Below are 20,496 nucleotides of genomic sequence, written 5' to 3' on the forward strand. Positions count from 1 at the left end.
GTAACTATTTTAGAACGGGAAACATATCCCGTCCTATATCTCTCATAAATTCTTGGTCCCATAACCCGTCTTGTATACGTGAAATAAAAATATGACAGTCCAGTATCCGGCATAAATAGAATATGTGTAACTGAAAACGTACGTACAGGGTTATGTATGTAAACAAATTTATTTTATATAGTGCTCATAACCTGAACTCATACCAATTGGGTATTTAGTTTGATTTTTAATTTATGTTCCCCTCTCATCCCGTCTCGTAATTCCTATTCTCATTTCATTCCATTAAAATCATGTTCTAAATTTTTATTTGCGTACTTTTAAATACCATACAATACATACTGTGAGTTTTGTAGATTACTATATATGCTGCTAAAGTTACAAATATATTTTAACAAATTTATTAATGTTTCTTTCCTTAGCTAATTTTGCATATTCTTCTTTTTATTGTTTAATCATAATTAATTTGATTTTTGGACTAAAAATAAAAATTTGAGATACATCTTTAAAAGGGATATGCTATTGCTGCATAATTTGTTTTGAATTCAAAATATATAATTAGTTTACATTATTTGAAAACTGTGTGCAATATATTAGGGATTTATTTAAAGAAGATCCGGTTGAAAAACAAAAAATAAAACGCAAAATAATTTAGAAATTAATATATACAATCTATTGTTAGATATTTATCAAACTTGCTTTAAACGAAGGCTATAATGATAATTACTTTAAATTTCTTATTATTTGAGTTTATTTCATCATAAATATAAAGAGTTGTTAATACCTAATATCGTATTTTAGAAATTGTGAAATAAAATTTTGTTTTATATTTTAAAATTTGTGAAAATATTATAACAAAACTGAATCTTAAAATATTTGTATTTATTTTCCTTACAAAATTTTAAATTTAATTTTAAAGTCCTCCATTGATAAATCTAAATGATAGTGTTTTTAATTTTGAATTAAAATGATATTATTTTTCTTTTTATTTTTAATATAGAATAGTCTATTAAAATTTGTTTTATTTTTGAATTAAAATCTTAGTTGGATATCAAATCTTAGTTTTTCAATTCCTATTGGTTAACAATTTTTTAAAAATTAATTTCAAATTTTCGTTTATAATTAATAAGAGAGAGAAATTAGTTTATTTTTTTGGAAATTAATAATTATTTAAAAGAATTAAACTATTTTTTATTTAAATATATTAATTTTTTTATTACTATTGTACCCTTAATGAAGTTATTTAAAAACACTAAAAACTAATGACATTTTTTGTAATTCTTTACCCTTTATAAGGTTACAGGGGCGGATCCAGATTTTTTTTTAACCCAGGTCATAATAAGAAAGAAAGGTAAAAAATTTAACAAAAGATGTCCAACTGGGAATCGAACTAGTGTTTGGGGGGGGTCATTTAATGACAGATTTGCCAACTCAGCTGCAGTTTCTTTATGGAATCTTTTACCGAAAAATATTTATATGATTATTTTACCAGGTCAGTTGACCTTCCTCTCTTTTTAGTAGGTCCGCCCCTGTAAGGTTATTTATTATCCAATGCTTCCCAATTAATAATATAGATTTATGTTGATAATAATTTAGCCTTTTTGAATGGTGGTCCATAATTATGTACAGTTCTCTTGCTACATTCGAATCTTATTACATGTATAAAGTATACACATATGCAAATGTATGTATTTAATCGGAAATTGGCACACGATTTTAGATATTTCTCCATTGCCAACTGTGGGATACGTAGGCCAGCTCTACTTATTAGCACGAAGCGGTGATCCAAGTTTTTTAATTTTAACAGTGAGCTGAGTTCCCAACTAAAGTGCCACATACACTCGTTAGTAACTTGTGTAAAATGAAATTATTTAAAATATGAGATGATACTTTTATACAGTAAAATCTTTATAAATTAATATCCGATAAATTAATAAATTCTTCTGGTTCTAAATTGGGACCTGTGTAAAAAATGAAAAAAATCGATAAATTAATATGATAATAACTTTTTTGAAAATCCTATGTAAACATATGGTTCCATCAATAGCATAAATTAGTTTTTGTATAAATTTATCAATATATATATATATATATATAACATATATATTACTAGTATCATATATGTATATTATACGTAAAACATTTCGTGAAATATGTCTCTAATATTGTTTATTTTTCATAAATTTGTATTAATTTTTGGTTGATATATCAATTCTAATATTTTTACTATATCGAAAAAGTTGATGTTGTTTTCAAAACTTAATAATTACTTTTCAACTTGTAATTTGTTTAGAAAGATATTGATTATAAAGAAAAAATTATTTTTCAGAATTAATGTTTATAAGATATTACAAAATTAGTAAAATCTCTCTATAAATTAAAATTTATTAATAAATTAATACTTCTATAAATTAATAGAACTTCTCCGTCCCAAAATCATTAATTTATAGAAGTTTTACTGTACTTAGCGTCATATATATTATATATATAGTAATTTATTTATAGATTTTGATATCCATATTTTTATCTTTAAAATAAAAAATGCATAATTACGAAAGTATAGTTCACACTTCACACAAATCGTAGTATTGATGGGCCATCAAATAAAAGCCTTAAAAGCCCATTATCAAATAACGCAGACGCAGCATAAAACGTTTTTAGAAACCTGACTCGATAATTCTTGGTTGGTGGATAATCGATTTAGTTAGCTCCGTCCCGGGGAACCATGGCGTCGCTTTGCTCTGCGAAGTTCCTTCCTTCTCCATCGCTCGATGTTCTAGGGTTTCTATCTACGAAGAGGAAGATATCCTCCGACTCGCGCTCGCTTGTTTGCTCTTCGTCGCGTGTCTATGGTTTCTCTTCCATTCACCGTTCTTCGCGTCGCAATCGGAATCCGCTTCACGTTGTGTCTATGGCTCCTGAGGAAGAAAAGCTCACTCGTCGTAATCCTCTCGATTTCCCAATTGTAAGTTCCCCGGGTCGGGTCGGGTCAGGTCGGGTCTGATTTCGGATCTTTCACATTTCAATTCGCCGTGGTAATAAGTTTGATTGAGAACAAAGTGGCTTTGGTTTAAAGTAGCTATTGGCCAAACTGTTGTGAAAGAGTTTGTGATTTGTTCTGCGTTTTCGATGTTTCTGGTCCGTTCATGGCTTGTTTATGAATCTACTTGTGGTAACAGTTAAATCAATTGATACTAGTGTAGAGAAATGCTTTCTATTCATTACTCTAAATTGATTTGGTTGCTCATTAGGAGGGATTAGTGTTCATTGTTTCTCTGTAGATTTGATTATGAATGAATACCCGAAAATCTACTTAGGTTCGATGTAAAGAGCATGTCTCATTTGGTTGGCATCAAGGCATTAGCTTTCCTTTGGTATGTTCTTTACGATTCTCTCGATGTTAATTTTAATGTGATCGACTGTTAGGAGTGGGAAAGACCTAAACCTGGGAGGAGGCCTGACATTTTCCCAAAGTTTAGCCCTATGAAGACACCATTGCCACCGCCGATGCCTTATGATCCTCCGGAAGAAGATGAAGAAGAGGAAGAGAAGAAAGAAGAGGAAGAAGAGAACCCAGACCAAGAAGAAGAGGAACAACCCGAGAAGCAGCAATAGATTTTTTGGTTGGAGAAAATAAAGATGGGGAAACATGGAGAGATCAAAGAGGCTTTTTGTTTCAACTTTTGTAGTGTTTTGGAGGAGAAGAAGAATCAATCTTTTCTCACATTTAGTTGCTAGATTTAATCTCATACTCCTGTTCGTGTATTATATCTGTGTAATGCCACAGTTTCAGAAGCTATCTTTTAAGACATTCTCCTTTGGAAATTCGAACCTCTTGTTTTTGTTGAAAAATAGCATCCCAATCATACTTTAGTGGTTATAATTGAGAGAACCAAAATATCAGGGCCAAATATGATATTTTACATGATCTGGGGCGTATACTAATTTGCAAATTTTGAAATGACTCTCTTAGAAATTTGTTGTAAATTACTATATTTAATTTCGGTTAAATTTGGTTGTATTTGTTAGTTCATTTTGATTTACGGTACTTCGCTAATTTTGATTTATTTTAGCCTATTTTTGGTAATTTTGTTTGGTGTAGTTAGGAACTGAACCAAACCAATTATCTTGTGAACTGTGTCTTTCATTAATAGTATAAAGGATATATATACAAGGATAATAGGAGGATACAGAGAATAAGGTAAAATCCTAATGGGCCATGGGCCGGTTATGCAGTCCATCCATATGGTTTATAACACTCCCCCTTGGAAGACATAACCGTGTCCGATACTAAACCGGGATCTCTATAATGCGCTGGAGAATGTTGCCTCATTAAAACCTTACTAGGAAAACCCAGTGGGACAAAACCATGGTGAAGGAAAAAGAGTACAACACGCATTACTCCCCCTGATTTGAGTATCACTGTAGATCCTTAAGTCCGCGCATCCCGATCTGATGAATGAGCTTACGGAACGTTGAAGTCGGCAATGATTTGGTGAATAGGTCGGCTGAATTCTCACTTGACTGGATCTGTTGAACTTTGACCTGACCGTCCTTCTGTAATTCATGAGTGAAGAAGAACTTGGGCAAAATATGCTTCGTTCGATCCCTCTTAGTGTAGCCATCCTTGAGTTGAGCAATACAGGATGTGTTGTCTTCAAATATGATGGTCTTTGATGTAGTAGTAGATGCGCCTTAAGGAAGGCTGCCTACGTACCCTTGGAAAGGATCAAGCCACACATAGTTCCTATTCATTGACCATACCATAATCTGATCTTATGAATATCCTGCATTAGTAAATCAAACTAAACCAAAGCAAACTAGACCTTCTTTGGTTAGATCAGTATAGAATAAACCCAAGTAAACAACGCAGGAAGAATAGACTTTAAAACTTAATCAAACCTTCCTTTAAACCTTTCCAGTGCCTTTGGGTTGATCATGAACTAAATTTAGACAGGAGACTCACGGCAAAACAAATGTTTGGTCTAGTGTGTCTAGCCAAATTCATTAGAACTTCTATGGCACTGAGGTATGGCATTTCCGGACTGAATGGATCACTATCCAATCTGAGGCTTCTCACCACCATTGGGCCTGGTCAATGGGCGGGCCTGGTCCTTATTAAATCTCCTTGAGTACTCTTTCAGTGTATGCCATTTGATGCACAAGGATTCCATTATTCACGTACTCAGGTTGTAATCCCAAACAAAATTTAATTATTGCCTAGGTCTTTCAACTGTTTGATCGATTACCCAGAGGTTTAAATCATTCATATACACTGCTATGATTACAAATCCTTTGTTTGCAAACTTCTTGATAAAAATACATGGACTGATGGGATCATTTATAAACTTCTCTGATGAGATATTCGCTTAACCGGTTATACCACATACGTCCGCTTTGTTTCAGTCCATATAAGGATTTATCCAGCCTTATGCAGTGCTGTTCTCGAGAATCTTTCTTATCTTTGAGCTCAATACCCTCTGGTAATTTCATATATTATCCAGTGGACTTATATAAATATGCAAGCATTACATCCATTAGCCGCAAATCTTTCTCTTTTATATAGCAGACTTAGCACATATTTAAATGTCTTAGCATCCACCACAGGGGAGTATATCTCCTCTATTTCTGGTCTTTGTGTGAATCCTTGTGCGACAAGCCGTGTCTGATATATTACGCTTTCACTATGTTTATTTCACACAATCACAAAAACTCATTTGTCCCACTGGCTTTACATTGAATGGTGTCCTTTGTATTGGACCAAACACATTCTTCTTCTTAATGATTCTTAGCTCCACGTTTTATGGTCTTGTACCATTTTAATCAATCAGGTCTTTGAGTGCACTCTAGTATAGACGTGGGCTCCTGATCCTCATTCATTGTAGTTGCTACCTTGTGCGCAAATATTTTATCATTGATGTCGACATCTTTTCGGTTCCATTGTATTCTAGACATGATATAGTTTATAGAGATCTCTTTACACCTTCAGGACCTTGAGGTTTGGCGTCCCAAACCTCATTGATTGGTACCTTAGGGTTATGTCTATTAGCCGGCCATGTCTATGGTTTCTTGAACCTTCTCGGTTTCCCTTGCACCTTTCTTTGATTTCCGAGGGTTCTTGTCTTTGGAACCTTTTGGGTCTACCACGTTTCTTACGTGTTGTAGCCTCTGTAGCAACTTGATTATGTTCCTTGTAAACATCAATATGTACTGGTGCATTACAAGCTGGTATGTACGATTTTGTTACTCTCTTTGGGTCATTATAGGAATCTTGGCAACTGTTTTAGCTAGCTTTTGCAGATATATAGTCTTTTGGATCTCTGATGGAGTCCGAGGATCTTGCCATGTGAAGGATGTTTGATTCCATGTAAGTTCTTTGACCAGCTTGTTAGTCTCTCCACCTAGTGTTGGGAAAACGATTCATTGAGATGACAATCCTTGTATCTGGCCTTTGGCTCGAGATACTTAATGATGGTGGGAGAATCATTTTTAACGTATATTCCCATCCCCTTTTGAGGTCCCATTATTTGCTCTCTGTGGTGGTGCTATGGGTAAATAGGTGACACACCCAAATGTCTTTAGATGGGACATATCTGGCTCCTGACCTGTGAGTAGTTGGGATGGTGAATATCTATGCTCACTAGAATGGCCTGATGCGTATATGCTCTTGTTGCATGTAATATTGCGTGTCCCCAAGCAGCTATTGTGAGTTCAAGTATGGACATGTGCCACGGGGTATACTACTCTCCCCCTCATGGACATACTGTAGCCATAAAACGCTTGAGACATAATTTACCAGCATTATCTAGACATATAGTCTTAAGTATGTGGGCTCACAGACTTATGGTCTGGGCCAGCAATCTAGGAAACACCAAGTTTCTAGTTGCTTTGACTGGTGATGACCTTAGTATGGGTTTCCCTTTTGTACATGCTGCACACGTGAGGTCCTTAAGGAGTGTGCCCTTTTGATTTTAATATCAGCTTTACGCATCATGTTAGAACCAGGCTGGCCAAGCCGGTCATGCCATTAGTGAATTTCTCAGTAAACCCCTTTGTTTACTGTATTAGCCTCTATCATATTGACCTTGGCATAGTAAAGGTCTATGACGCGGGTATAGTCTCTAAGACCTTCTCATGGTCTTGGGTGCTCTTAGTAATATATGGAAATCCTTTGTTCCCTTCACCCTTAGTTTCAATGTGGAAACCATACAAACACATTTCTTTGAAACTCAACAAGCCCCTTTGAGCTGGGTGAATATGAAGCATCTGAGGCTGCGTGCCCTTGGGAATATGGGCCTACCATGGGCCTACCGTTAGCCTTCACTAAATTTAGCTATACCCGCAATTTGGCTAATGAACCATGTCTTCGTTTATTGAATTCTCATAATCATCTATCTCATGGTCGAAATCTTCTTCACCATCGTGATGAACTAAATGAGCTTCTTGATTCTTTTCAAACTCTCTTGATAGAGATCAACGAGATGCTTAGGTGTCCTGTACGTCTTAGTCCAATGGTTTCCCCATTCCTCATCAGTGGCAAACAAGTTTATTTGAGTGTTGTGGTTTGGGTATACCGTGGCCTACCTCGATTACGACCAAAGTCGGGTCGGTGGCCTTAACCATATGAATGGTTACCTTGATCATATAAATTATAATTTCCACTTCTACCACGTTCATTCCATTTACCATGACTGTGGCCATGATACTTATCTCTTTGGACGTGGTTAGACTCTTTAGTCTCTTTAGGCTCTTTAGGCTCTTCAGCCCAACGGGCTTCTGATAATGGGGTAGGACCAGGAGGTCTCATTTCACTATTTATAACTCATTGTTTTGCTCAGCAAGTAGCATATCAGAATCAATGTTCTCATCACGGTTTCTCCAAAGCCTCACTCCTTAGCACTCTCTACAGAGGAGTCCTCCCCAAAAACAAGAGTTTAGACTTGCATATGTGGTAAATACTTTTTTCACGATATTGTTGCTGAGGCAATATATTGTTTGTGTGAAAGGTCGAGAATGCTTTCTCTAGCAAGTCATTCTCAGTAACTTCCTCACCACAGAATCTCAGTATTGACACTATTTTAAATAGTGCTGAGTTATACTCATTCATGGATTTAAATTCCTGGAATCTGAGATTCTCCCGATCGAATCGGGCTTTTGGGTAATAGCACCGTTCTTTGGTGGTTATATTGATTTTTTTTTTTTTCAACTCTGTCCTGAGGTCCAGAGGATTGTTAATAGTGAGGTACTGATTTTGAGACTCTCATTGAGGTGATGGCGTATGTCAGTAATCGCCTTATATCTTTCTCTTCTGGTGACATTGTTTCCTTCCATAATAGATTCACCAAGCCCTTTTTCCTTTAGGACAATCTCAGTGTCCAAAGCCCATTTTAAATTATCACCAGAGGCATTGAGTGCCGTGTATTCATAATAGTTGATTTCTGATATCTATAATATATAGAGTTAAATGAGAACTCATGTAATCGGTTAGACCAAGTCATGCAGTATTTAAGACCGAGCCATGCTTGTCTTCAGCAAGTGTTTTCTAAACAATCATGTTATATATGGATGAAATCAACCCTAGAAGATTGATCTAGTATGCAACAACCAAACAATCGGATCATACTAGGTTAGGATATTAGGATTTCGCGGTTAAGTTTTAGGGTTTTAGCATCCGCGATTTATAGTACTAGGGTTTTTGCTAGGATTTCGGTTTTATGTATGGAACTTTCTATTTATGGAAACTTTCCTTATATGGAACTTTCCTTTTATGGAAAATTTCTATTTCTCATCTAGAAAGAAATCCTAAACAATTATGTACTTTAGTGTTTTGGAATATTTCCTTATGGAGGGGTTTCCTATTTTGGTAACTTTCCATTTTGGGAAACTTGCTATTTTAGGGAACCTTTTATTTTGGGAAACTTGCTATTTTACGAAACTTTCTATTTCTGTAAACTTTCTTCATATAGAACTTTCTATTTCTGGAAACTTTCTATTTCTGGAAACTTTCCATTTATGGGAAGCTTGATCTTAAACCTTGACTTAGGGTTTATTAAACCGGTTTAACCTAGGATTTAGGGTTTCAGTTTACTTTCGGTTTACTTTCGGTTTAACCTAGGGTTTATATTAAAACATTCAATCTATCATGCCATGCCTAAACATCTTTCCATTCACTAACTTCTCAATTAATTCTCCAATCATAAATCAAATCACATGTGCCAATTTTCATGCAAATTTTATCTTATCAAACTTTAATTGGATCATGTATATATAACATAATAAATAAATAGCACTTATCTTAATTGGAGAACTGAAACAGAGACCCGAGATCTGATATGGAGATTGGAAACAGTTATGTCTCTTAGCTGGTTGGGACCTCCTACAAAATCTCAATATATATAATCCTGATTCCTGAGAAACTCAGAATTTTGCTCATGGAAACATGGCTATTACATTAATCATCAACTTAGCCAAATAACAAACATATGTCTTCCACGGGAAGCCATAATTGAAATCAACATATGGAATAACTAAAGACATGAACGATTATATTTTCTAACAAACAAGATCTCGTCTTCGTAATAATTAAATCAACAGATCAATTATTTAAAGCATGATTCCATAAAACAGTTGAGCATGAATCGATCATGGGGTGAAACAAATCATAGAATTATTAACATGTATAGTCGTATAGAGAAAATAAAGATCTAGAACCAAACGTTTATTGAAAAGGAATAATCATATGTAATTAAATAAACAATAGTTAACATAATAACATCATCGGAAGTGGTATATTAAAGCGTGAGCATATATGAATTATTCACCCCACGTTATGATAAAAACTGTGACTGCCGAGAATAAAATTATGAATACTTATCTCGATATTGTTGAGATAGAAGATCGGAGACGCCACGTGGACGGAGACATAACTAGTTAGAGATTTCAGTGGAGATCCCGATTTTCTCAGATGTATAGGGTTTTGGTTTTTGTGAGAGAGATTTAGGGTTTCAGGATTTTTAACTTTTAGGATGAGAGGCTATCGTGCTGATAACGTGTTGTGAACTGTGTCTTTCATTAATAGTATAAGGGATATATATACAAGGATAATAGCAGGATACAGAGAATAAGGTAAAACTCTAATGGGCCATGGGCCGGTTATGGAGTCCATCCATATGATTTATAACACTTATTTTATTTTATTTTTACTGATCAACTTCACAAAATAAATCGAAATAGTTTATCAATTATCAATTATAATTGTTTCTGAGTTGATTTAAATCGCTAAATATGGAGTAGTAATTTTTGGAAACAACGATAAATGTTTCCGAATCGATTTAGATCGCTAAATGATGTGTAATGGGCTCCATCTTGAAGACAATTTATGAAAATGTTTAATTGGTTCGGTCAATGGTTGGATATTCCTTAATAATATACTAAATTTGATATATTTCAAATTTTCAATTCATTAAGGTATATTTAGTTAATCGGTTTTGTGGTTCCAAATGGAACCAATTCAATCTGTTCTGATTGATTTTACACAATAAACAGAATTAGCCTAAGAGTTCGGTTTGGTTTGGTTCGGTTTATGAGCTCTATGCTTAGTTGGAAAATAAAAACGTTTTGGGCCAAATCCTGATATGTTACATAGTTTGGGGCATAAACATAATTTAGTGTTTCTTGAGTGCTAAATACGACGTCGTCTTGTATGCAAATCACATCGTTAGGTTTTGTTGTACCTCTCGGCTAAACCCTTCTTCTTCTTCCACCGTCTCCGCCACGAACCAGAGAAAAACCTCAACAATGGCGTCAATCCTCTCAAAGAAGCAGAAGAAGAAAGAAAAATACACATTGAAAGAGCTCAAATCATTAGGCCATGACTTACTCACTTCTCGATCTCACATCAATAACCTTCCTCTCCTTCTCACCTTCGTCTCACCAGAATCTCCGCCGGAGTTCGTCGTCGAATCCCTCCTCTCACTCCAATCCTTTTTCACTCCTCTTCTCTCTCAGCTTCCTTCGACTTCTTCATCTCCTTCTTCAACCAAACGTCCTCGTTCTGAAGACGATGACCCTGAAGTTGTGTTCAAAGCTTGGCTCAGATCAAAATTCGACGAATTCGTCAAGCTTTTACTAGATGTTCTCGTCTCTCAACAATCAGAAAATTCTCTAAGGGTAAGTTTGTTCTATCTATCTTCTCTTTGCTCTCTTGAAGTTACATAGCTTTGTTGTTTTTTTTGTTATCTAATGGTTTTGGTTGATTTAGGGAATTGTGATGGGAACATTAATGGAATTTGTAAAGCTTTTGAATGTTGGAAGGTTTCATTCTTCAATCTACCACAGATTACTTCATGCTATTGTAAGTTTTAGTCTCAGACTTCTTCTTTACTTAATTGTTTTTGCAAGTGCTTAATGTTTTTGCTATTATTCTCTGTAGATTCACTCTGAAGTTGATATTGAGATATTCTTGGATATACTTACCTCAAAGTACTTCAAGTACATTGATGTCCGGTATGTTGATATCCCTTTGAGCTTATATGTAATTCTCCATATTTGGTCATTTGAGATTTGACTCTAGATTTTGATTTGTGCCAGCTATTTTACCTACATCAGCATGGAAAAGTTTGTGAAAACATTGGAAGCATCAGTGTCTGGTGCGTTTATTCGTGCTTTTCTTTCTTGACATTCTCTTGTTTTTTTTATCGTCATGATGCATAATGTAAGGTTTTATTTTTGTGTGTTACTTTTAGCTGATAGAACTGCGATCGAAAATAGTGAGGCTGAGAATGATTCAAAAGAAAGGTTAGTACCAGTAAATGCTTGATCTTTCTTTGCATATCTTATATTTGTTGTTCTTTCTTCCAGACTGTTTGAATGTAATCTTAAGCTGTTTTTTTTTAATTATTGTGTTGTTGATGATCTATAAAAATTCGGAATTGTAGCCTTGAACTCTCTGTTCGCAAGATCTATCAAGTTTTATCTCAAATTCCACCTCCTGAGAAACTAGCTGAAAAGTCTCACCACGAGATGTGGAGTGGGTCAGGTGATTGTTTCCGAGCTTTTGACTATCATGTTTTCCAATTTTGTGGAACGGAGATTTGCTAATTAGAGTTTTTGGTATTTCCAGATGAAAGTAGTAGTGAGAAACCAACAGATAAAAAGAAAAAAACTGAGGAAGGAGACAGCACTGTAAGTTTCCAGTTGCAAGTTTGCTAAATATACTGAATCCGTGAATAGGTTTTCTTCCTGGCATGTAATTGCTTACTTTTGCCTCTTAATTTATTCTGTTAAAACTTCAGCTTCTTTCTCCGACTACAATTAGCAAGAGGATGAAGTTGAAGTTCACTAAAGCATGGATTTCATTTCTCAGACTGCCTCTTCCCATTGATGTTTACAAGGAGGTAAGCCAATTTACTTTCCCAACTAACCATTCGTCTGGAATATGGATTGGATCAAGACTTACCAATATGTTATCTTCTGATAACCAGGTTCTTGCCAGTATTCACCTGACAGTCATTCCCCATCTATCTAATCCTACAATGTTATGGTGGGCAAATTTCCCAAAGCTTCTATCATTTCTGTACATGTCATTGTCCTTCAATAAACTTACATATGTTTCAACATACTTTGCAGCGACTTCTTAACAAAATCATATGACATTGGGGGTGTTGTCAGTGTGATGGCTCTTAGCAGTCTCTTCATCCTCATGACCCAACATGGTTTGGAGTATCCGAACTTTTATGAAAAATTGTATGCATTACTGGTTCCTTCTGTCTTTGTGGCAAAGCACCGAGCAAAATTTCTTCAGGTATTGCCATATTTGAGTAACCGATGAATTACTGATTACTTTATAATCTGTTATTCTCCCCTCTATATCTGAAACGCTTTCTGCAGCTTCTCGATGCTTGCCTGAAGTCGTCAATGCTTCCAGCATATCTGGCAGCTTCATTCACAAAGAAACTAAGCAGATTGTCACTTTCCATTCCTCCCGCTGGATCGTTGGTCATTACGGCTTTGATCTACAACCTTTTACGAAGACATCCTACAATCAACCATCTTGTGCAGGTACGACCTACCATTGTTAGTGCTTGAAAATGCAAAGAACATATTACCAGATGGGAAAATGAATTCTGTATAATATCAATCACAACTTAACAAAAGAATGTATATAAAACATGGACTTACAAAGAGGTCACCCTTGTTCAGGAAACCGTTGAAAACACCAATGAAGGCAACACAGAGGCTGATGAACACAATGAGAGCCAGCCAAAGACCATCAAAAAGCGAAAACTTGGTATTGACTATTTCAACAACCAGGAGAGTGATCCCAAGAAATCTGGAGCCTTAAGTAAGTGGTTTATCATTCTATTCCAAGTCTTTTTTTTTTTTTCTTTCCACGCCCCTATGTAGAAGCATGATTCATCCAACAAAAAACGATGATGTGTATGCTTTCAGATTTCCTGATTTGTACTTTCATAGCAGCGGCTTTGTAGCATAATTAGATATATTAATTTGATAAGCATGCCCGGGTTCTCTAGATTCATAGATAAAGTCATAAAGTATATTTTTACCGTTTTGAAAGTTCAAGAACAATGTGTTGTTTTGCTTTCTGTAAGTTGTTATCTTGTTAAGTCATTTTGAAAGAAAACTGATGATATTCGTTTTACTGGAAACCCCCAAACCTACTTGTTACAGAAAGTTCTCTTTGGGAGATCGACACTTTGCGCCATCATTACTGTCCACCAGTTTCAAGGTATATTTGCTCACCAAACGATTATATCCGAAATTTTTAAATTCTTTTTTACATTTGGTCATCTCCTTGATATCTCTTCACTTTTCTAGGTTTATCTCATCTCTAGAAACTAATCTAACCATCAGATCAAAAACCACTGAAATGAAAATTGAAGATTTTAGCTCTGGTTCATATGCCACCATATTTGGGGACGAGGTAATGTTACTCTGGTTCATATGATACCAACTCTTTGTTAATAAAAATCACTTGACTTTGGTCATCCATATATAGTTGCAAAACCGATACCATTAGCTGAACTAACTGTGGAGATCTTAATATTGGCAGATTCGTAGAAGGGTAAAGCAAGTTCCTTTAGCGTTCTACAAAACGGTTCCAACATCTCTGTTTGCAGATTCAGATTTTCCGGGGTGGTCATTCACCATTCCACAAGAGGAAGGCACATGCTGATTTCAAAGAGTAACCAACTCATGAACTAAAAAAACTGCAGGTTATTTGTGCTACCAAATTTTGTAGTTTTGATCGATCAGATATAGTTTTGGTTTTGATACTGAATGTGTCACAACTCACATACTTGATGTTGAGAAATTACTTTTTTGCGCCGGGTAGAAATTTTCGGCCCATGGATACGAGTCCCTGTCCAAATCGTATACGGAAATAGAGATGTGAACCATGAAAACAGGGCAGAAGAAAAATAGTCTAGATTCTTATAAAGAAATAAAAAATAGTATAAAAGCCATTATTCTAAATTATGATCTTAACATCTAAAAGTTAGATTTTAAACCCAGAATGGATGAACATATGATTGAATCATTGGTTAGTAGTTCGATGGTGTCGCCTTTAGTAATAACTAAAAAGGGTGTAAATTTGATGTAGCCTTTAGGTTTGACTCTCCCGAGTGCAAGCACTTGTTCTTGACAACTTGGACTTTGGTCCGAATGCTTTATTTGTTGTAGTTTACTAATAAAAAATTTCTATCAAAAATTTTGGATAACAAATACTGAATATACTAGGTATTTTATCCACACATGATGATATGATTGTTAAGTAAATACATTGTAGTTTTAGCTAAAAAATGTATTGTATTATCATCCAAAATCTAAAATATGAAAAACATCTAATTTTTTTTTATTCTATTCAAATTACCGATTTTTTTTTAAAAAAATTTTAAATAACAAACAATTATATACATTTTTGTGAATAGATTTTTTTTGTCAATAAATAAATTTCAAAAAAAAAATTGGATAATTATTTCACAATTTGCTTTATTTAATTTGAATTTTGTTTTATTTTATTTGCCCGAGATATCCTTATCTAATAAATCACAAGTCACTTCTCTAAAAACTGCAGCATTATTCTTCTGCCACGTGGCTTAAGTCTAAAATTATGCACTTTCACTTTTTCTTTACACTAATTTACGGGTAAATGATGACATTTGCTTTTATTCAAGGAAAAATAGGAGATTTGGTTCACTAATGGGAGTGCTTTGATAATAACAAAACAATTTTTTTACGGTATATATTATATATGTATATATGACTATATGTGGTCCAAATTTCAGTGGAGATTCCACACAAATCCCATATATTCCTTTGGATTATACTTTGTTTGCATCATTCCAAATATTACTCATTGCATTCTTTTATCAGTGCTTTGGTTGTACTATCAACACTAACACTAACACCACTACACTAGGTAAGCACAACCAAATATTTGCGAGCGTAATATTTGGAATGATGCACAGCACAAACAAAGTGTAATGAATAATATTTGGATCTACAACCTTATATTTAAATTATTTTACTTTTCAAAAATAAAGTGGTTTTCTATATACTCCCTCCGTTTTCGAATAGTTGTCATTTTAGAGCTTTTTTTTTGTTTTAAATTAGTTGTCGTTTTAAGGTAATAATGTAATTTATGCCAATAACTACCCAAATTACCCTCATTTTATTGAACACAAATTATTTGTAAATAATTACTTGTCATTTTTATGAGGTTAATATAGTCATTGTATATCTTTTCTTAATTTGTCCAAATACAGTTAAAACGACAACTTTTCAAAAACAGAGGGAGTAATATTTTAAAAAAATATTAATTCCGATTCTAAATATTTTATTTTCAAAACTTTTGTTAATTATTTTTTTTTGTTTTTTTTAAATAAGCAATTGGTGGCAAATAATAAAAATAGATAGTGTCATCAAGGCTAGGCTATAGAAAAAAAAAAACTGTTTTCAGATTTAATTTTTTTTTAAGGTTCTTTAAAAAAAAGAGGGATTATTGTGGTAAATCACCATAAATAATTTGATTAATGGTAATTGGCTAAATAGCCTTTATTGAAAACTTGATTTTGCACAAATAACCTTTCTACCAACTTCATTTAGTTTCAATATCGAATTTGTTGACATAATTTAGTTTTTAAAAGGTAATTGGTGGATATAATTTAGTAACTAATTTAGTTTCACAATTTTAAAACAGTAAAGTATGACCGGGTGTATAAAATACTTTTAATGATAAAATAGATAGTAAATTTATTAATAAATGTGAATAAAATAACAGTTTGAACGGTGGTTTACATGTAAAACATTTTCTTAATGGTTTGTGCAATCATATTTTATGCGAGACTACGAAACCACGTTTTTAAGATTTCGCAATAGTAATAATGACAAATATTTGGCTATTGATAATTTAGTTTTACCAAAATTTTTGTAAGAATGTTACAATAAATTTAAAATATAAAAATGCAAATTAGTGTATTAAATATATATATATTCTCTAACAAAAATATTTATCTATTTATTCTCTAAAAATATTTATCTATTTATTCTCAATCATTGCAATTTCTTCTCTTGTTTTTGCCTTTTTGGGGTTTGGAAAGAAAAGGGTTAGATTCAGTGTTTTGACAAGTCTTCTTCCTAATGGAGATCTTTGTTTCAGTGACCACTGTCGTAGTTGGCCATGTCATTTCCCACGTTTTCCTTCCATTAATCAAAAGTTTTCCTCTGTTTTCTCCTGAAGCAGCTTCTCCTCCATGGATTCTTTTTGTAAGAAGTAATCTAATTTCAAAACCCATTAAAAACATAAAGTTTCTTCGTTTCTCCAATCTTCAACTATACCCACGATTTATAATATTCCATGTCCTTTCATTTTCTTTTCTCTTGCTTGTTCCTCATGCCTTCCCTTTTTAGTCATTAATCTACTTCTTTAAGGATGATTTGGTTTTGGGGTTTGGTATAACCTCGGCTTCTAATTCATCTCCACCGTCTTTTGTGGTAAAAGGGTCTAAAAATTTCCCGTGACACTGGTGAAACTGAAAGCTACTTGCTTTGAATCTCTGCTTGTGAAAATTGTTTTTGGGTTTTAACTCAAAAGGTCTCTTATTGTTGTTCAGTGTTAAGCTTAATGAATTGGGTTCTATGGAGCTTTGTTATTGTTCTTGGTGGTGGGTTGTTACTTTCAGAGGGGGCTTCTAGTTCTAGGCCTCCTGTTATTAAAGTTGGTGCTATATTTGGTTTAAACACCATGTACGGTGAAACTGCGAATATCGCCTTTAAAGCTGCTGAGGAAGATGTCAATTCCGATCCTAGCTTCCTCGGTGGATCGAAATTGCAGATTTTGATGAATGATGCTAAACGCAGTGGATTCCTCAGCATCATGGGAGGTTCAAGAAGACTGAAAAATCCTATCTTGTTTCATTGTATCCATTTTCTTGATTGCTTTTTGGATGGATACTTACTTCACTTTATCCTTTGTTGTTGCAGCATTGCAATTCATGGAGACTAATGCAGTGGCTATAATCGGTCCACAGACATCAATAATGGCTCATGTGTTGTCTCATCTTGCCAATGAGCTTACTGTTCCGATGTTGTCATTTACGGCTCTTGATCCTACCCTGTCTCCACTCCAATTCCCATTCTTTGTCCAAACAGCACCTAGTGATCTGTTTCTGATGCGCGCCATTGCAGAGATGATTACATACTATGGTTGGTCAGATGTGGTGGCATTATATAACGATGATGATAACAGCAGAAATGGCGTTACAGCGTTAGGCGATGAGCTTGAAGAGAGGCGTTGCAGGATTTCTTACAAGGCTGTACTTCCGTTGGATGTTGTGATTACTAGTCCAGTTGAGATTATAGAGGAGTTGATTAAGATCCGGGGAATGGAATCTCGGGTTATCATTGTGAACACTTTCCCAAATACAGGCAAGATGATCTTTAAGGAAGCAGAAAGATTAGGGATGATGGAGAAAGGCTATGTTTGGATAGCTACAACTTGGTTGTCTTCTCTGCTAGATTCAAATTTGCCTTTGGATACCAAATTACTCAATGGAGTTCTAACACTGCGTCTTCATACGCCAGAATCGAGAAAGAAGAGAGACTTTGCAGCACGGTGGAAGAACAAGTTGAGTAATAATAAGACTATTGGGTTGAATGTCTATGGTCTGTATGCTTATGATACTGTCTGGATCATTGCTCGAGCCATTAAGACACTTCTGGAAGCTGGAGGTAATCTTTCCTTCTCCAATGATGCAAAGTTAGGCAGCTTGAAAGGTGAGGCATTGAATCTAAGTGCATTAAGCAGATTTGATCAAGGATCACAACTTCTTGATTATATTGTGCATACAAAGATGTCCGGTCTAACTGGTCCGGTTCAATTTCATCCAGACAGATCAATGCTACATCCTTCATATGATATTATCAATTTGGTTGATGACAGGATTAACCAAATAGGTTACTGGTCTAACTATTCTGGTCTTTCTATTGTACCGCCTGAATCATTTTACAGCAAACCTCCTAACCATTCTAGTTCAAACCAACATCTGAACTCTGTAACTTGGCCTGGTGGGACTTCAATTACACCTCGCGGATGGGTTTTTCGTAACAATGGAAGGCGGTTGAGAATCGGTGTTCCTGATAGAGCAAGCTTCAAGGACTTTGTCTCAAGAGTCAATGGAAGTAGCAACAAAGTACACGGATATTGCATTGATGTATTTGAAGCTGCGGTGAAACTGCTTTCTTATCCGGTTCCTCACGAGTTCATCTTTTTCGGAGATGGTCTAACGAATCCAAACTACAATGAGCTGGTCAACAAGGTCACTACTGGGGTGGACTTTGATGCTGTTGTAGGCGACATAGCCATTGTCACCAAGCGGACCAAGATTGTGGATTTCACCCAGCCATACATTGAGTCAGGCCTCGTCGTTGTTGCTCCTGTCACAAGACTTAACGAAAATCCTTGGGCCTTTTTACGCCCGTTTACTCTTCCTATGTGGGCAGTAACAGCATCTTTTTTCGTTATTGTTGGAGCTGCAATATGGATTCTTGAACACCGTATAAATGATGAGTTTCGTGGTCCGCCAAGAAGACAAATCATTACCATTCTCTGGTTAGTACACAAGAGTCATCTTATTTGTCTGCATAAAATGAAGGTTACTATAGCTAATGCAAGCTTTAATTGTTTATTACGATGCAGGTTCACCTTTTCGACGATGTTTTTCTCCCACAGTAAGTCTCAAAAACGCTCAAGCCAATTACTGCAATTTTCTGTGTGAAGTTCTTAACATCTTTATGAAATCAAACTCTCAGGAGAGACTACAGTGAGCACGCTTGGTCGTATGGTGCTTCTAATATGGCTTTTTGTGGTTCTGATCATTACATCTAGCTACACAGCGAGTCTTACATCGATACTTACAGTGCAACAGCTCAATTCACCTATAAAAGGAGTAGATACACTCATCAGTAGCAGTGGTCGTATTGGCTTCCAGGTTGGTTCTTTTGCTGAAAACTACATGACCGATGAGCTTAACATTGCCGGATCCAGACTTGTGCCTCTCGCCTCTCCTGAGGAATATGCTAATGCACTTCAAAATGGCACTGTTGCTGCAATTGTTGATGAACGTCCTTATATTGATCTCTTCCTTTCAAATTACTGTAAGTTTGCCATCAGAGGCCAAGAATTCACCAGATGCGGTTGGGGATTTGTGAGTCATCCTTACGAATTTTTTCTCTCTTTACCAGCATGTTTAAACATAATCCTGATCACATTTTTGCATTCTCTGTTAAAAAAAAGGCATTCCCGAGAGACTCTCCTTTAGCAGTTGACATGTCAACCGCGATTCTTGGGCTATCCGAAACTGGCGAACTTCAGAAGATCCATGACAAATGGCTGTCGAAATCTAACTGCAGCAGCCCGCACGGGTCTCAGTCAGGTGACTCAGAACAGCTCAACGTGCATAGCTTCTGGGGCATGTTCCTTGTGGTTGGGATAGCCTGTCTCGTTGCTCTCTTTATCCACTTCTTCAAAATAGTCCGTGACTTCTGCAAACACACACCTGAAGTAGAAGAAGAAGAAGCTATACCTTCACCAAAATCTTCACGTTTAACAAAGCTACAGACTTTTCTAGCATTTGTTGATGAGAAAGAAGAAGAAACAAAGCGAAGGTTCAAGCGCAAAAGAAACAACGATCTTTCTATGAATGCGAATAGCATTATCTCGAGGAGTGCATCTAGAAGACCTATATGAAGAAAACAGGATACTATCCTTATGATTTTGTTCATTTGTACATTTCAACACACCTCATTTGCAACCAAAATGAGATTTTGTTTAGATGCAGACTTGTTATATACACCATTTACAATCATCTAATGTCTAAACTAAAGCCATAAGAGCCAAACTGAAGTGGACAAGCTTCTCGGTTCGGTTCAATTCGGTTTGTGCTTAAACCGTTGATTATCACAGGTCACTCCACTTTTAAA

General features: G+C 35.2%; 3 protein-coding genes across 4 annotated transcripts; all 3 read left to right on the plus strand.

Moving 5' to 3' along the window:
* The first annotated feature begins 2,674 nt into the window (after positions 1-2,674).
* On the plus strand, positions 2,675-3,849 carry LOC9322173. Its single transcript, XM_021033404.1, has 2 exons — positions 2,675-2,962; positions 3,424-3,849. The coding sequence occupies exons 1-2, from the start codon at positions 2,723-2,725 to the stop codon at positions 3,610-3,612; spliced, it is 429 nt and encodes a 142-aa protein (XP_020889063.1). The 5' UTR covers positions 2,675-2,722; the 3' UTR covers positions 3,613-3,849.
* Positions 3,850-10,642: 6,793 nt separating this feature from the next.
* Positions 10,643-14,364, plus strand: LOC9320111 (uncharacterized protein C1604.06c). Its single transcript, XM_021033620.1, has 15 exons — positions 10,643-11,166; positions 11,258-11,350; positions 11,429-11,502; positions 11,587-11,645; positions 11,742-11,793; positions 11,934-12,034; positions 12,119-12,180; positions 12,291-12,392; positions 12,480-12,538; positions 12,625-12,799; positions 12,886-13,056; positions 13,198-13,339; positions 13,687-13,744; positions 13,834-13,939; positions 14,069-14,364. Exons 1-15 carry the CDS (start codon positions 10,795-10,797, stop codon positions 14,189-14,191), a joined length of 1,749 nt encoding a protein of 582 aa, XP_020889279.1. The 5' UTR covers positions 10,643-10,794; the 3' UTR covers positions 14,192-14,364.
* Positions 14,365-16,602: 2,238 nt separating this feature from the next.
* Positions 16,603-20,419, plus strand: LOC9320112 (glutamate receptor 3.1). 2 transcript variants are annotated; one of them, XM_021032211.1, is made up of 6 exons: positions 16,603-17,399; positions 17,500-19,126; positions 19,214-19,245; positions 19,327-19,721; positions 19,811-20,280; positions 20,316-20,419. In XM_021032211.1, exons 1-5 carry the CDS (start codon positions 17,141-17,143, stop codon positions 20,261-20,263), a joined length of 2,766 nt encoding a protein of 921 aa, XP_020887870.1. In that variant the 5' UTR covers positions 16,603-17,140; the 3' UTR covers positions 20,264-20,280; positions 20,316-20,419. The 2 variants fall into 2 exon arrangements, with proteins under 2 accessions (XP_020887870.1, XP_002884045.1); XM_002883999.2 differs by having other exon boundaries at positions 19,811-20,381.
* Positions 20,420-20,496: the final 77 nt, after the last annotated feature.

Source organism: Arabidopsis lyrata, assembly GCF_000004255.2.
Source record: "Arabidopsis lyrata subsp. lyrata unplaced genomic scaffold ARALYscaffold_3, whole genome shotgun sequence".
In the NCBI taxonomy this organism is placed as follows: domain Eukaryota; kingdom Viridiplantae; phylum Streptophyta; class Magnoliopsida; order Brassicales; family Brassicaceae; genus Arabidopsis; species Arabidopsis lyrata.

Bases quoted from the DNA above. Each gene is read 5' to 3' on its own strand.
- LOC9320112 (XM_021032211.1), top strand. From the start codon at position 17,141: ATGAATTGGGTTCTATGGAGCTTTGTTATTGTTCTTGGTGGTGGGTTG. The intron at 19,127-19,213 runs GTTAGTACACAA...ATTACGATGCAG, and splicing joins CAAATCATTACCATTCTCTG to GTTCACCTTTTCGACGATGT. The intron at 19,246-19,326 runs GTAAGTCTCAAA...TCAAACTCTCAG, and splicing joins GACGATGTTTTTCTCCCACA to GAGAGACTACAGTGAGCACG.
- LOC9320111 (XM_021033620.1), top strand. From the start codon at position 10,795: ATGGCGTCAATCCTCTCAAAGAAGCAGAAGAAGAAAGAAAAATACACA. The intron at 13,057-13,197 runs GTACGACCTACC...ACCCTTGTTCAG, and splicing joins CAATCAACCATCTTGTGCAG to GAAACCGTTGAAAACACCAA. The intron at 13,340-13,686 runs GTAAGTGGTTTA...TACTTGTTACAG, and splicing joins CAAGAAATCTGGAGCCTTAA to AAAGTTCTCTTTGGGAGATC.
- LOC9322173 (XM_021033404.1), top strand. From the start codon at position 2,723: ATGGCGTCGCTTTGCTCTGCGAAGTTCCTTCCTTCTCCATCGCTCGAT. The intron at 2,963-3,423 runs GTAAGTTCCCCG...ATCGACTGTTAG, and splicing joins ATCCTCTCGATTTCCCAATT to GAGTGGGAAAGACCTAAACC.